Source organism: Alexandromys fortis, unplaced genomic scaffold (assembly GCF_014885135.2).
Source record: "Alexandromys fortis isolate MF-2015 unplaced genomic scaffold, M_Fortis_MF-2015_v1.1 scaffold_32, whole genome shotgun sequence".
Classification (NCBI taxonomy): Eukaryota; Metazoa; Chordata; class Mammalia; order Rodentia; family Cricetidae; genus Alexandromys; species Alexandromys fortis.
In genome coordinates this window covers 6,755,479-6,772,185 of record NW_026067938.1, presented here as the reverse complement: position 1 = coordinate 6,772,185, position 16,707 = coordinate 6,755,479, and the positions used below count along the sequence as shown (strand labels likewise).

The 16,707-nt window shown below is 44.3% G+C and overlaps 1 protein-coding gene across 1 annotated transcript in view; it reads left to right on the top strand.

The window, feature by feature from the left end:
- The window catches only part of Enpp6 (ectonucleotide pyrophosphatase/phosphodiesterase 6), a 95,020-nt gene that overhangs the window by 54,460 nt on the left and 23,853 nt on the right, over positions 1-16,707 (top strand). Inside the window, exon 3 of the mRNA XM_050147331.1 lies at positions 9,053-9,164. Within this exon, the coding sequence (XP_050003288.1) occupies positions 9,053-9,164 (112 nt within the window). The remainder of the gene's footprint in view (positions 1-9,052; positions 9,165-16,707) is intronic.

The following is a 16,707-nucleotide window of genomic DNA, read 5'->3' as shown; positions in this document are numbered from 1 at the left end:
GTGTTATTAAAACTGCCCTTTGATATTTTGTTAGGGTCAACCTGTGACTTCATGTCTAGTACTGTTTGCTTTAGGAAATTGAATGCATCCATGTTTGGTGTGTTGATGCTTAGAATTTTAATGTCCTCTTCCTGTTTTGGTCTCTTAATAAGCATGCAATGATCTTTAGTTCTCCTGACGAATTTTGGATTGAAGTTTATTTTGTCAAACATTAGAACAATAAACACCTTTCGGGGTGGCCTTGAGGGAGCTTCTCCATTTGTTTGAAAACATTTTTGCATCTTTTCATAGTAAGTTAGCATCCGTCTTTCATATCAGAGTCCGCATATTGATGAGTCTTGTTTCTTCTATCCAGTCTGTGCCCCTGACTGGGGAGTTGATATTAACATCAACATATGTCAATACATCAACATATGTCAATACTAATGTACTATTGACACATGTACATTAGTTTTTGTTTTTGGTTTTTGTGGGTTTTTTTTTTTTTTATGTTTTCCTGTTCCTCATTTGCTTCACTACTGCCCCAACATGGTTTATCTTTTTCTGTAGCTTCATGGGTACGTGTACCTTTCTCTTTAGTCTAAAGGATTCTTTCTAATGTCTTCTCTGAAGCCAGCTTTGTAGTCATAAATTCTTCAGCCTGTTTCTAATCATGGAAAGTTTTTCTTTCCCCTTCAGTTATGACAAAGAGCTTTAGCGGATATAATAGTATGAGTTGGCATGGGTTGTCTTTCAGAGCTTGAAACATGTTCTAAGTTTTTCCGGAAACTTTTGAAAGTTTCTGATGCAGAATCAGCTGTTATTCTGGTGAGTCTGACTTCATATGAGACCTGGATGTTTCTCTCCCGCAGTGCTCAATGTATTTCCTTTATTTTGTTCATTTTATGTTCTAACTATATGGCATGGAGTTTCCTTTTCTGATCTTATGCACTTGTGCTTAAAGCCTCTAGTACTTGAGCATCTCTTCCCTTAGTTGGAAAATTTTATGCTGTGGTTTTATTGAGATGTTTTATGTCACTTTAGCATGAAAGCATTCCCTCCTGCTGGCCTCATGATTCATAGATCTGGTCTTCTCATGGTGTCCCATATATTTTGTGTTTTTTAAAGCATGTGTTTTTTGTTGTTGATGGTGGTTTTTTGTTTGGTTGTTGTTGTTGTTGTTATTGTTGTGTTTTGTTCATTTGTTTCTTGGTTTTTCGAGACAGGGTTTCTCTGTATGACAGTCCTGGCTGTCCTGGAATTTGCTTTGTAGACCAGTCTGGCCTTGAACTCACAGAATTCCACCTGCCTGCCTCTTCGTCCTGAGTGCTGGGCTTAAAAAGGAGTGTACCACCACCTCCTGGCTTAAAGCATGCTTTTATTAATTATTTTTGTTACTGATAAAAGATAATCCCTTTCCCTTGTCTTCAAGCCCTGGTATTTGGTCTTCCCCATAATCTGTTCTATTATTAATCTTTCTACTAAACTTTTTATTTACTTATAGAAATTTTTCAATGGAATTTATTTACACCATTTCAATTTGGTTTTTCTTCAGTATTTCTCTCTTAATTGAATTCCATTTTCATATCCTGTGTTGACTTGTTTTTTTTTTTAGATGTTTGTATATGCTCTTAGAATTCATTCAGGAGTTCATTTGTGTCCTCTTTCACGTCTCTGACATTATTATAAGTAATTATTATAAGCATCCTTTGGAATTCTTGCCTAGAATTGTGCATCACTGTTCTTGGGTGGCCATTACTATGGAGTTGGCAATTTTGGAGGAGACATGTTGCTCAGTTATTCACGTTCCCTGTGTTTTTGCATTTGGACTTTCACATCTGGAGTTAAGTCTTAGTGCTGGGATTAAAGGCATGCGCCACACTGGGCTTGTCAGAAGCTTGGTTTCCAGTGCTGGGTACTTCCTGTTGTTGGGAATGCAGTTGGAGCCTGTGTTAGAGTCCTGGGCAGATTTGGTCTCGGCTCAGATTCAGCTCACTGCATCCGGCACTGGGATTCGGTTTCCTCATTCAGTCTAGCAGTACGCTGTTGGGCAGGTTGCAATGCGTAGTTCAAGCAACACTTGCTCTGGGTTTTCCAAGAATGAGATTCACAATGGGTCTCGGGCTGCAGAGTCACAGATGAGGCAGAGCCCTGTTGACAAAGTCACCTCTCTGATGCTCCCTTGAGCACCAGGGCAGATGCTGCCGAGCGTGGAGTGCTGAGCACCAAGTGCCAAGTGTCCAGCGCTTGAACAGGGGTTTCAACACGGCACCTGCTAGTGCCGCTGCTGTGCTAGATCTACCCTGATTTCCTGCCCTTTAGCAAGTAAGGCACTGAAAGTCCAAAGCGGTTTTCAGCACCCCTGGACCCTCTAGTCCCTGCTGGTGGTGTGGGCTCTGGCTGGGAGAGGCGAGCTTCCCAAACAAAGCCAACACCTCCAGGATAGATTCTAAACCCTCTTTCTTTCCGAAATTCCTCATTTTACTTTGCTCTTTCAGCCAGGAATATTTGCCCGTCGTCACCGCTTCGGACAGCGACTATGGGCCGTTCGCTAGGCCCCAGCTTCACGTGCCGCAGACAAACTTGACTTCAGAGGGGCTCACGAGGCTGTGGTTGCTGTGAGGGGAGGGAGGGGAGAGTCCACGCAAAACTTTGACAGAATTTACTCCTGGTTAACTACACACACTAAAATGGAAAAATAAAATGGATGTTTTAAAAAAGAAATCGCAAATCCAAATGTTGATAAGAGTAGAACAATGAGCCGGGTGGTGGTGGCACACGCCTTTAATCCCAGCGCTCGGAAGGTAGAGGCAGGTGGATCTCTGTGAGTTCGAGACCAGCCTGGTCTACAGAGCTAGTTCCAGGACAGGCTTCAAAGCTACACAGAGAAACCCTGTCTCAAAAAAAAAAAAAAGGGGGGGGGGGGACAATGACATCCCAGGAAATGCCGATGGGAGCAGAGCCACAGCTTTTTAACTGTATGTAATGTCCAGTCCTAACAGTTCTGTTCATGACACATCCCAACAGGAACGCGCCCCTAAATGAACCAAAAGGCATATGTGAAAATATTTATGTCTGCATAATCCATACCATTTAAAAGCTGGCAATAAGTGAGGGTCCAGCAGCTGTAGATGGGTAAATAAAGCCGTCGCATAATGGAGCTTTTGTGTCCTGATTGGTATATTAGGAAGAAGTTGGAAAGTTATCGCTAAAACATCAGCTTTTGGCTCCTTCCGACAAACACAACAGACACTTGTTTTATAAAAGCGAGGCCGACTTGAATGAGCCATATGAAAATATTTAGGATATCTAGAGCCCCTTTATATCGCAAATTAGGAGATGTCTGTTATGACTAATGGAAAACAGGCTAAGAGTCGGCAACAAAGGGACGTGTTTGGACCACGTGAGAAGAACGGCACATGGCTCTGATGCTTATCAGTGCGGTTTTCAGAGCGCATACCCTGGGACTCTTTGCTTTGCTTTAAGATATTGACTTTGGAATCTTCCCGCTTCTTGTCTCATTCTTTTCAAGATGGCTGCCTTGAGTCCGGGATTCTATCTTCGCAACCTACATCCTGTGCCAAAGGAGGGAGAGAGCCCCACAATGCCTCTTTATCTTTCCTATGGAAGCAAAGCTTCCCACCTCCTGCTCCTCAGTAGACCCTGGGGTCAGGGCTGGGTCACATGACCATCCCCTCCTGAAGAAGCAGCTGCTGTAAGCTTTCCTCCTAGAGTCAAAGATGGGCCGCGGGAGGGACGTTCCAGGTGATTTCAGTTTGGATCACTCCAAAAATAGTTTATCCAAGCAGCCACGACCACGCGTTCCTGCGGCCATTGTATTGCGTTTATTTCCCCTCTTTTGTTAGGCGCAAATGCGCTTTCGGGCTTTCTGACTTGGTATGCTTGCAATGTGTTCCTAGCAGTGGCTTTGTTACAACGGGCAGGACTGTCCTAGACATGGTCAGAGTATGCTGCTTTGTAACCTTTCTCGCAGTGGATGGAAGTGGCCGAAGACTCCACTCTGAGATGCGTGCTCCATGGAGCACTCCTTCCCATGCTTTGAGCTACTTCTCAACTGCGACGTGAAAATAGAAACTGCAGAAGACACGATGATTGAGTTTTAATATACACAGCATGTGTGAGCTAAAAATCAATCGATTTGCCATCTATCTTTTATCTATCTAATCTATCTACAGGACGTCCGAAGACAGAATACATCTCAAGGAATTAGGCAATCTCATTGTGTGGACATCATACAGTGTATTAACACAAACTAAGGTGACTGCATCATCACTAGGCAACATAATCTGATATACGTTGTTGATCAGTTTTGTGTGTGAGTTTCTATGCTCTCTGTGGTTTCTGGTATAGAGGCCTGGTATCCTCTGGATAAGACAGTGCCATCATTAACATTGTTTCAACACGGGTCATGACCCATAGTGAACAATAATGTATACTTGTGGCTTGCTAATCAACTTTTAAAAAGTACTCAGAGAGGTTAAGATAGAATAAGTATTAGTGCCCATTGCTCACAGCTTAGAGATACCTTTGCTCCTACTGAATGTTCACACTACTGTACTATGTCATAGAATAAAATTTCCTACAAGTGTGCATGCATGTATGCACATGTGTACATGTGTGTATCTGGAAGTTGGAGGCTGATGTTAGGTCTTGAGGACTGCAGACCACCAGACCCTGAATTTCCTGTAAACAACTTGTTTTCCTCTGGTCTGAGGAGCCTGCAGCTGCTCTGAGCTTGAGACCCTGATGGCAGGGGCGTGGGTTCTGATGAGTCTGCAGCTGAAAGGTCCCGAGAGCTGGGGCTTGGCCAGAGCCCTATATAAGCTGCCCCTGAGCACAATAAAGTAGACATTATTGGCATTCTTGCTTCAAGGACGTCCCCCTTGCCCCGTCTGTCTGTCTCTGTCTGTGTTTGTATGTTTTTAAATTTTCAGCCTAGTTCTCATAACACATAGTGAGTAGAGCGTGGAACGGAACCGGTGTAGTTTTACAATTAGGGGCCCCTCAATTGCTCTCTACTTTCTTATTCTTTGAGGCAGGGTCTCTCAGTTGGACCTAAAGCTCACCCATATGGTTAGTTAATCTAGCTTACCCTGGGGTTCCCTTGTCTCCACTTCTGATGACCTGAATTAAAGGCAGGTTGCCCTGGCCATCAGGCAGTTACATAGGCTAGGGATCTGAACTCAGGAGTCTGCATTTGCGTGGCCAGCATTTTAATCTTTGATCCATCTCTCAGCCCTGTAAAAGTTTAGTAAAGACTCTTGGGCACATCTCCTGATTTCCAGATTTATTTACTTCTATTTTCCATTTGATGAAAAGCATGTTAAGAGCAGTAAATTATAGCAATGAGGGAAACATTCCTGATTTTCTTCTGGCCCAAGTGAAAATGTGTCCCTAGAAGCTGGGTAGTATGGAATTTTCACTGTCATTAATAACTAGCCTGTCAAAGAAGTCTTCATTTCCTCTGTGCGTCCATTTACATAACAGTTTTCTTTCAAATTTGTAAGTGGTTAGGTTTATTTTTAGTTAACTATTATGATTAAATTCCTAATGCTATTACCTGTGGTCAGATTGTATGCATTGTGCTTGGAACTTTTCTGCTTTGGGGGAAACTATTGAGATTTTATTTATGGATCAGAATATGCCCAGTTTGCCTTAAAGTTGTCTTTAAAAATTCACATCCTATGCTCGTAAGATAAAAACATTCAGATTTATTTAGTTCATCCCATTGATACCAACACCCAAATTCTCCATAGATCTTCTCTATTTATTCATTTTATCTGTATGTTTGTTTTTTTAACTATTTAATACAGGGCCTCTTATAACTCAGTCTAACCACAAACATTGTATAGCCAATCACCAAGGCTGACTTTAACCTCTGACCCTTCTGCTTCAGTCTTCCAAGTATAGGGTTGCAGATATGAGTCATCATGGTAGATTATTCATTGTGTCTCGAGCCAATTTCCATTGAAGTCAAAGCCTTATACTTACATCACCAAGATTCCTCCGGGTGTGCACGTCCATGACACATAAGCAGTAATCTAAACACATGTCTGTGTGGAGTCGTGGCTCCTTCCAGCTTTACATGCCTTTCATGTTTGTCTGAAAACTAAAATCCTTGCTTTTGTCCTTATTTGTCATTATGTCTTCTTGAATCTTGAATCCTCCCTCTTTTTTTTTTTTACTTTTATAAACTTTGATATTTGGTTAAAATTTGATGCTTTCTTTTCTTCTTTTAGTGATTTAGTAGTTATTCATGCAACACTCCTTTGTGTGTCTGTATCTTTTAAAGGAATGTCTACATGAGATGTATCTTCATTAACCTTTCCCTTCCTCTGCATGCAAAACACTTTCCTTACTTTCCTGGTACTAAACCTACACATAAGTATCTCTGAGATATATGTGCATACTTTTTAATATAAAAAAATTTGTAACAGTGTAATAATATCTCTACTTTCCTACGCATTGCCTGTACTTATTACAAAAGACTAGATTATAATTAACCAGGAAAAAAAACCCAGCAACCCGGCTTGTATCCTATTTTAACCTAGGCAAAGAGTTAATTTCTCAGGTGAAGGATATTACTACATCAGTGTTAAGCTCAGTTTAATTTTTTTTAAAAAGATTTTATTTATTATGTATTTATAGTTTCCTGCCTGTATGTATGTCTACAGGCCAAAAGAGGGCACCAGATTTCATTGTAGATGGTTGTGAGCCACCTTGTGGTTGCTGGGAATTGAACTTAGAACCCCTGGAAGAGCAGTCAGTGCTCTTAACCACTGAGCCATCTCTCCAGTCCAGGACCAGCTTAATTTTAAACAAATGAAAGTGTCAAGAAAACACATGCTTGGTAATTTTAGCAAATATACTCATTGTTGATTATACATCAAAACCAAACTGTGGTTTGCACTAACCTGACAAGAACAAAAAACATGCCATTCGTTCATCTCTGAGAGAATGCTCAGGATCTCCTTACTTCAAAATTCCCATTCCCACATACTGGAAATGCGACAAGAGACACCTGGCCACACTGCAGATAGTGTCTGAACTCAGAAAGGGCGCATGATGTCTGCTGTGTTTCTAGCCCTAAGCAAAGGCTGCGTCCAGGACAAATGACTCTGAGACTATAATCAAAATTTACAAATAACTGTTGACAGACAAAACACAGGTATCCAAGGCAATAAGAGATCAACGTTCCCCTTGCATTTCTGACTATTCCGGAAACCACGAGCAGATTCCTTCCTGGGCCTCACCACCTAGTTATCTTCTTAGTAAGCATGTCCGGGGAAGGAGCACTGCCTGCTTCTTAGTCCTCTCTCATTTGTCTCAGCTAAGCCTTGCCCTCCTGGATCCCAAGATCTCGGGCAGACATAGACAGGGTCTCCCACAGACTATTCCAATCAAATGACGATATGCTAATGAGGGAGTCTTCCTAGGAGCTGCTCTGCTATCTTTTGCATCACCTGGCAGATGTGCTCCAAAGTGCTTGCCGTCCGGTTTCCTGGCAGACGTCTTCGTCCCCCACTTTCCCCACCTCCCACTTTTACTTACGTCCACTTGGAAGTTGTTTTCCCCGGGCTGTAATCAAGAGCCACATCTGCGGTCCTGGTTTCTCTGGTGTTGAAATAGGAGCGGCAGCAGGGCTGCGTCCCCGGCACCCGGCCGCCCGCATGGCTAGCTTATGCCCCAAAATAATTACACGGAAACTGTATTCTTTCAAACACTGCCTGGCCCGGCTAGTTCCAGCTTCTTATTGGCTAGCTCTTATATATTGTTCTAACCCATTTCTAATATTCTGTGTAGCCCACGAGCTGGCTTACCAGGGAGGATCTTAACCTGCGTCTGTCTGGAGTGGGAGAATCATGGCGACTCTCTGACTCAGCTTCTTTCTCCCAGAATTCTCTTCTGTCTACTCCGCCTACATAATTTTCTGTCCTATGAGGGCCGAGGCAGTTTCTTTATTATAATTAACCAATGTCTTTCCTCCATCACCCTGGGCTGGCGTTTCATGGTTCTTAACTGTTTAGACGTTCCCTGAACTCTGGTTCACACTACTTTCTTCGCCTTGGTACCCAATCTCCTCCTGCCTCCGACTCCTTCCTCCATCCCCCATAGCCTTGACTGTGTCTCTGACACAGAGTCAGGGGCAGGGAGGCAAGCAAGGAAAACGCAGTTCTTCACTGCGTTCCGACACGACCAGGGAAGTGGACACCTCACTTCAGACCTCACACAGCACAGATTTGCCCTCTCCCCTGAGACTAGACTCTGGACTTCTTTGAGAAGGAAACCCTGGCTGATTCATGTTTGTTTCCTCTGCCTGGACAGAGCTACTTGTTCATAGTTAGTGCCAATAAATATTTGCTCAACAAATGTAAACTGAGATTGACACCCCCCCCCCCCCCCCCACCCCCGCCTCTCTGTTCTGATATCCTGATTAAGTGTCTCCTCCTGAGGACAACGATGTCTCTGTGTCTACGAGTCTAGGGTAGAAAACTTGAGCAGATTCACACCCAGCTTCTGACTTTCGTTGCCTTTTGGAAGAAGCCGCTCAAAACCATTGCTTTAGCTCGGTGAAACTGGCTTGCTGTGACAACTCTATAGTCCAGTAAGTCTTTATATCAGGACAGTGAAATATTATTTTATAATTCCCTGGCCACAAGATTCTATCCTTCACACGTCTCTTGAGTAAGGAAGGGTACATTAGACTAGAAGATGGTAGTTATGGAAAATCTAGAGAAGAAAATTGAGACATTTTGGTACACTAATTAATTTATATTTTGTTTCTATTGTCCAATTTGTGGCAGTTTCTGTCATGGGGCTCCAGTATTACATTGGAATGGCATTTAAGAAACTACTCCAGTAAAGCAAAAATACAGTTAACTATGTCACCTATATTATTTTAGATTTTTAAAAAATAATTTTAGGAATCAATTATTTTAGTTTATGGAAAGGTACAAAAATATTTTGACTGATGTTTGTTTTATGGAATAGGCTCATAGCCCTACTTTAAATATTCGAGACAATAACTGTTTTTCCTCTTTTTTCTTGATAGGCTGTGAAGTTGAGATTCTTGGTGTCAGACCAACTTACTGCCTAGAATATAAAAATGTCCCAACGGATATCAATTTTGCCAATGCGGTCAGTGACGCTCTTGACTCGTTAAAGTAAGTGTCCCAAATTTTTAGCCTTAACATTATTCTTCTTTGTTTTTCAGAAGAGATTGAGTGTGTGTGTGTGTGTGTGTGTATACACATGTGCACGCATATGCTCGTGCAAAGGTAGGATGGATGTAGGTGTTTGCAGAGAGTAGAAGAGTTAGGTCCCATGTAACCGAAGTTGCAGGCAGTTGTGAGTCACCTGACATGGGTGCCAAGCACCAAACTCTGGTCCTCTGAAAAAGCAGCAAGCTCTCTTGACCACTGGGCCATCTCTCCATTCCCTCTTCCTTGTTTCCTGGACGAATAGCAGTCTTAAAGTGGTTTAAGAGAGCTGGACCTAGGCGACATAATGTCTCAGAGAGTTTTATGTATTGATTGTTCTGCGGTGCACTCACGGATTGTAGCTCTGAGCAGTTGGACTGTTTGCCCATGGTGAATGGAGTGTGGGAGAATCTCCAGGGCACGAGGACCTTTTTTTTTTTTTTTTTATGTTATTAGACTATAGAGAAACCATACAGCTATCAAAATTTTCACAATGATGATTTTCTGAGCAGGTACATTTCAAAGACATCAGTGTGCATTTGCATAAAGGAAGGCTCTGTGAGCAGATGTGTTTGGGGAAAATCACCGTTCCCATACTCTTGTTTGAAATGCACAAAGCACATTAGCGTATCAGAACAAGGAAAATGTTTTGATTTTGTTTAGTTTTGTTTTGTTTCTCCCTTGCTCCTGGAACAGTGACATAGAGTCTGAAACATGCAAGGCTGAGTTCCTCGCCCCTGAAGAACACTTAGCTCTATCAGGGAACTGATTACCAAGTCAAAAAGCCTCAAATCAACCGGAAGCAGTCAGGTCACCCAGATGGAGGTCCAGCAGGGAGAGTGCTGTAGAAATCAGCAAGAAGGAGCCTGAGGGTGTTGGGGTCGCCTATTTCTAGAGCTGGACTTGAGGTCCTTTGAGGTCATCTTGTTGGCTGAATGGGTCTCCTGGGTGGGGTCAAAACGGACGGCATCGAGAGAATCGCAGTATATAGACTGGGGAAGGAGCTTGATCATTTTGAAAAAGCATGGTTACCAGCGAGGCACTGAGCGATCACCCTTCCTAAACCCAGGGCCTGAATCGCTGGCCCCAAACCATGAAGGCTGGCTATGGTGACGATTTTCTTTCACCCAGGAGATCAACTATGTATTGAATTCTAAGTTGCCTCAGGTACAGACGTGAGCAGCTGGGTGAGATTACCTCCAAGTAACCCAAGAATCTGCTTGGCAGCAAGGTCTTCCTCATGGTTTACGATAGCCCCGCGGTACAGAAGTGACAGATGACAGATGCCACGCTTTCGCTTCTTTTCCTGCCCCACCCTTCAGAGTGAGTGGCCGCCGCTCCCACAGGATTATCAGAGGAGAAGACAGGCCCCCTCCCGTGCTGATTTTCAGATCAATCTACCTGCGTGAAACCTATAAAAGATGGGTCTTTAGGTCACAAAATGATTTAGCATGACTGACGTGCTAAAGGGAAAATGGCTTCAAAATACTAAACATCAAGAAGAAACAAACTTGTCCATATCATTTGATTCTGGTTGTATTTAAAAGGGGCAGAGTTTAACGTAATCAGATGTTCTTCGTACGGTTTTATGTATCATGTGTGTTGTGCGTGTGTTATATGATGCTGCCTCCTGCTACCTCATCTGCCTTTCTTTTTCTTGCCCACGAGGCCTGGAGACCCATGTGCAGGCAGAGCTGGTATACTGGGCTGCTGTCTGGTTAGTGCAAAGCAGACTGTCACAGCGTACAGAGGAACAACTCTGGAACTTCGGAATCCTCTATGTCTACTCAGTGCTGCTTCCTGTGTATCCCAGATCCAAACACAGTCCATCCCTATATCCTACTGCTATGAGCGATATGAGAGTTTGGGTTGTAATTGTCACAGAAATACCTCCAAGTAGTCTGACAGTCTGCTTATGAGTACGTTTGTATAGCTCTCACGTTTATCTTGTGCTTGGAACTGAATGAACTCTCTCTGGACCCAATCTAGTGGTCACAGCAAAATAGCAAGGAGTGCCACGAGACCTCCAGGCTAGTGCTCATCGATTTGAGCAGACATTCTGATCTTCATAGCACCAGAATGCTAGAGGAATAAAAACTGGGCTCTATTTCCTTTAGAGAAGTGTTGTCTTTGTGTGTTTCTTCCCCCTTTGCTTTTATTTTTCAAGCAACATGACAAAGGTAACAGAACTCTTGGAGCTGCACCTCTTCTTGGAAACAGGGAAGATTTTCTGATTGTTACTCTAGTTCCTGGTGGTAGTGGTGGGGTGTATGTTTATATTTGGTGAAGGAGTTGGGCTTCTCTAGAAACAAAAGGCCACAAAGAAGTGCAAGTCCATAGCGTTGGCTTCAGGTTAGGCTTCCCGATGGTATCTGGGGCTGTGCATTGCCCAACTCAATGCCATTTATGTGCAGGTAGTCTAGGTGCGTGACCTTGAACTCTGTAGTCAAGTGTTTCTCAACCTTCCTAATGCTGTAACCCTTTAATATAGCTTTTGATGTTGTGGTGACCTCCAACCATAAAATTATTTCAGGGCTACTTCATAACTGTAATTTTGCTACTGTTATGAATCATAATGTAAGTATCTGATATGCAGGATATCTGATAGGCACCCCAGAGGGTTATGACGAAAGGCTGAGAACTGCTGCCACCAACTGTCATTCACAAATCTGCAACCTAGATGATGTGTCTGGATTTTGACAGCATGGACCTGCAGCAAGACTAATGCAATTGTCTTGGGGTGGGGGTGGGGAGTCTTCATACTGCCAAAATTAACAGGGCAGCTAGAAGCACCTTCTTTACATAGTAGGTATAAAGATCATTTCTAACGTGATCCAGGTCCATTCTGTTTATGGGCTGACAAGGGTGGAAATACAGCCTCCTGCTCATCATCTCTAAGCTAGTGAGCATTAGGAATGAGAGAGAAAGGAAAGGCCAGGAGTTACTGCCTGGGGAAGGTAGTGGGGATGAGCTTGGTCGTCCCTCCCCCAGGAGAAACAAGGAAGCACTTCCTCACCTCTCACTTGCCTTCTTACAAAGCAAACTAAAGACTGATGTTTCTAAGTCAATACTGTTACTCAAGCAAAAATCGAACCGTCCTCCTCAGGAATGAAGTGGTCGCCAGTCTTAGCCAGGCTGAAACACTCTAGAATGTTCGGGGTAAGAACTTGTCCATGAACTTGTGCATATGGCAGAAGGGATCCGATTCTTGGGGCAGGTGTGTTTAGGCAGAGCTGTGGTGCGATTTAGATTCCCATCAGGTACCCCGAATCTCAGAACCCCAGTCACTGCTGATGTTAATAAAGGAACAGATGGATGAGTAGAGAATTGCTGCCACCTGGGAAAGGAAGCCGGCTCAGGTGTTTTGTCTGGGACCCTGCTCTCTATGGGCAGACTAAGAAGAGTGGAGAAGCTTGCTGCGGCTCAGTGGGGCTTAAATGCTCCTCCCTGCTAAGACCCACACACTCAGTCAAAGTGATGAAGGCACAACCGGAAGGAGGCCTTTCCCTCCCTCCCTCCTTTCCTCTCTTCCTCTTTGCCATGTGTCCAGTACTATACCAGCGGCTCATTTAGCATTTGAATGGCGGTGCTTTAGTTACTTTTCTGTTGTGTAGTAAAACACCATAAGCAAGGCAACTTACAGAAGAAAGAGTTTATTCGGGCTTATGGTTCTATACAATTAGAGTCCATGATGGCAGATCCAGCATGACAGCAGGCAGCGGGAATGGTGGCCAGGGTAGAGAGCTGAGCATGCGTATTTCAGTCACTGCCATGAAGCAGAGAGACAGAGACACAGAGAGAGAGAGAGACAGAGGAGGGAGGGAGGGAGGGAGGGAGGGAGGGAGGGAGGGAGACAGAGAAAGACAGAGAGAGAGGTAGAGAGGGAGGGAAGGAGAGAGAGAGAGAGAGAGAGAGAGAGAGAGAGAGAGAGAAGACTGAAAACAGGTGACACCCTTCCTCCACACACCACCTAAACCTCCCTGAACAGCACCACCAGCTGGGGGCCATGGGTTCAAATTCGTGAGACTATAGGGGACATTTCCCTTTCAAATCACTGCAGATAGCTTTCCCAGACAGGGAAACTGCGGTGTAGAGATATTTTGCCGTTCATCTGAGACATGTTATTTATTGAGAAAAGAAATCAGGATCTGAAAGTGTATTTGTGCTCCTGTCCAAAGGTAATTCCCACAATTAAAGTCTGCCATGTCCATACCCCATCATTTAGGGAATTCTGTCAAGACTCAGATCAGTTTAGTGGTGAGGGAGTGGGGATAGCAAGGTGGTTAGAAGGGGAAGACGAGAAACACAAACTAAAAGCAGAGGAAGCTGGAGAATGATGAGTGTGGGTATTGATGCATGTAAAAATATCAATAACATTGAGATAATCAAACTTTAATTTCAGGGTTTTCTCCAGATTCAAATTTTACATTATCATTTTTTTTTCTGCTCACTAGCTGCTAAGTTAACAGAATCCGTATGATAGCCATGAATGTAATCTGGTGACCTTGAAGCAAGAGTATTGGATAGTGCCCCAAGATGATACTGACCTTTGGGTAGACTGGCCCTCTCAGCCCTTTTTCCTAAATATTAAGTCATCTTTCTTAACAGTCAGTGACTAGCTATACCTTTAAATTGTTTCCATTTTCCTCTGCCCAATTCTCCTCTCTTCCCAACCTACTTAAAAATGCATATGACATTATGAACTCTTTATACTGCAAAGCAATCTAGACAGAATTATAAGGTGATAGGAGACTTGGGTGTCCCTGAAACCCTAGGATTGGAGGCCCCCTGCAGCTTTCTGGGAACTGGGTTTGATGGCCACATGTCCTTCTGGCAAGGTTCCTGAACCTCCACACTATAAATGGCCAATAGCAGACAGGCCGGCATTTCCATCCAACTTGCCCTACCCAACCTCATAACAAATGAGCTGACCTGTGATAGAGACCAGACCCACATCGGAAACAGCTGGCTACCAAGAATTTATCTGCTCAACTCCAAACAGGCCAGAACTGTCAGCCCTGGGAGACTTGGGTCCCTAATGAATCAATGAAACCCTAACACAGCAACCTCTCACGTGTGTACTCCCTGTAACACAAGCATCCCAAATCAAGTGTTCCTGGCATCGGAGCTTGACAGCTTCCTGAAACAATGCCATTGGGTAAATTGTGACACACTCCAGCTTTCTGACCGCATGGAGATTTTCAGATGTGATAAACAGCCTTGGAGAAACCAACCTACACTAGAGTGCATTACGGATACATTACCATAAGGCGGGTATTAAAATGGGGAGGCCTGGGTGGATTTCATTAAACTCCAAGGCCACGGTAAACCTCACTTTATTAAGTCACCAATGCATTAAGTGGGATTTCCCACCGTATCCAGGGCCTGTGCTGGAAGTGTGGACACCTAAACAGTTGATATAGTGCATGAACCAGCACATCTGGATGCCTAAGAGGCCGGTACATAAAGCAGATACATGTGGAGGCTTATCTCCGGGACAGGTTTTATGGAAGCGTCCGTTGTGTTCAGATGTAGCGAAGGAGGGAGAGCCCAGACTCTTCCAGGTATGGGCCAGGAACAAGTTTCAGCATATGGATAGAAATCATATTGCCTAGGACGGACTTCTCCCCACCACCCACACACTCGCTGGGCCCTAGAGGGACCTTTTGTACCTCACTACGTATAGGTACAACCCAATCCTCACTGTGGAGGAGGCTGGTGATGGGGTTTTTAAACGAAGGGTCGATTTGTTTTGTTCTAAAAGACAAACGATGTCACTTCACCTGAAACCAATGTTTCCTCGGAGCTGTTGGTGATGTGCACCCCGGAGTGCCCAGGAGACCCTAATGACGTCACTAAAGGGTGTGTGACCGTACAAAGGGGTGTCAGGCAGAGAACACTCTGGAATCTCTTCCCTGGCTGAGAAGATGGAGTAGATATGGATGGACTTTCAAAGGCCCAATCTACTTTTCCACGTTCCAGCTATATCACAGAGACCTGCCAGGGAGCGGGAAACTTCTAGAACCCTCTGAAGCCTGCGTCTCCATGTGCACATCTGTAAATGCTCTTTTGTGAGGACACTTATCTCTATAGCTCCAGGCCTGGAAACAAAGTCAACCCACAGACACAGAACACCTAGGTGACAAGGGTGGATCTCCTAGTGGTACTTTTGCCCTTTCTCATAGCCAGCTTCTGGGAGTTGAAAGGTGTCACACAACAGAGCAAGGATTTCCAAAGTTCCCCCATGCTGGGTGGGATAGTTCCCCTTCATCACCGGCTCTTGGCAAATACTGCAGCAGAGAACCTGGCCATAGGCAAAAGCCCATTTAGTGGGCTCTTGTTATTATCCACTTAGTTGACAGCTGTAGAATGTTGACTGTGTGCCAAATTCTAGGCTTGAGTTGAGATACCACGGAGAATGAGTCACCATTCCCCGAGGTGAAAGAATCTCATAGTTTAGAGAGAGAAAAGTACAGATGAAAGTGCCCGGAAGTGAGCATAGAGTCCTGGGAGCACACTGCCATGTCCCAAGGCCACCTGATCTAGCCTCAGAACATTGCAGGAAGCTTCCTGCAGGAGACAACAATTGCCACAGATCTTAAAGAATAGTGGCTACTGTGTGGCTCTGACCAGACAACTCAAGCTCTCCAAGCGTAAGGATGCTCTCTGCTGGAGGAGAGCAAGACCCAAGGCCCTCGCAGCCCTGAAAGCACACTCTCCCATTGCTCATGCTGGGAAGATCGTATTGAGGGAAAACGTGATGCTTGAATATGTGCCTATGTGCCTGTGTCTATGTAGAGGGGTTTTTTAAGAGAAATATGAAAAGGGACAAGGATATTAATACTACCTTGTTGAAATATGGAGCGGCGGGGCTGCGTCCCCAGCACCCCGGCCGCCTGGCTAGCTTATGCCTGAAATAACAACACACAAACTGTATTCATTTAAACACTGCTTGGCCCATGAACTCTAGCCCTTACAGGCTAATTCTCATATCCCGATCAACCCATCTCTAATAATCTGTGTGGCATCAGTCTTACCGGGAAAGATTCTAGCCTACGTCCATCCTGGGTCTGAGCTTCATGTGTCTGCCTCAGAGCTCAGAGCTATCGCGTCTACCTGGGAGAGCTGAGCATGGTGTCTCTGCTCCAGAGAGCAGAGCTGTCCGGTCTCTCCGGGAGCAGAGCAGAGTCTGAGCTCACTTCCTCGTCCCCCCAGCATCCTATTCTGTTTACTCCTCTCACCTATGTTTTAACCTATCAGGGCCAAGGAGTTTCTTTATTGCTTAACCAATGAAATCAACAGATTGATATATGACACTCCCACATCACTACCTCTTGTACAGATCCAAGCCGAAAGAAATACCTTCCATTTCTTTTCCTTTGGCTCATCTGTCAGTTCTGGATGCCGGCATACCGTCTTTACTGCTATCAACATCGCTCCCATCTATGTTGGGTGCTTGACGGGAAGAAAGGCAAAGCCAGAGCTTGGGGAGGGGAAGTCACAGTGG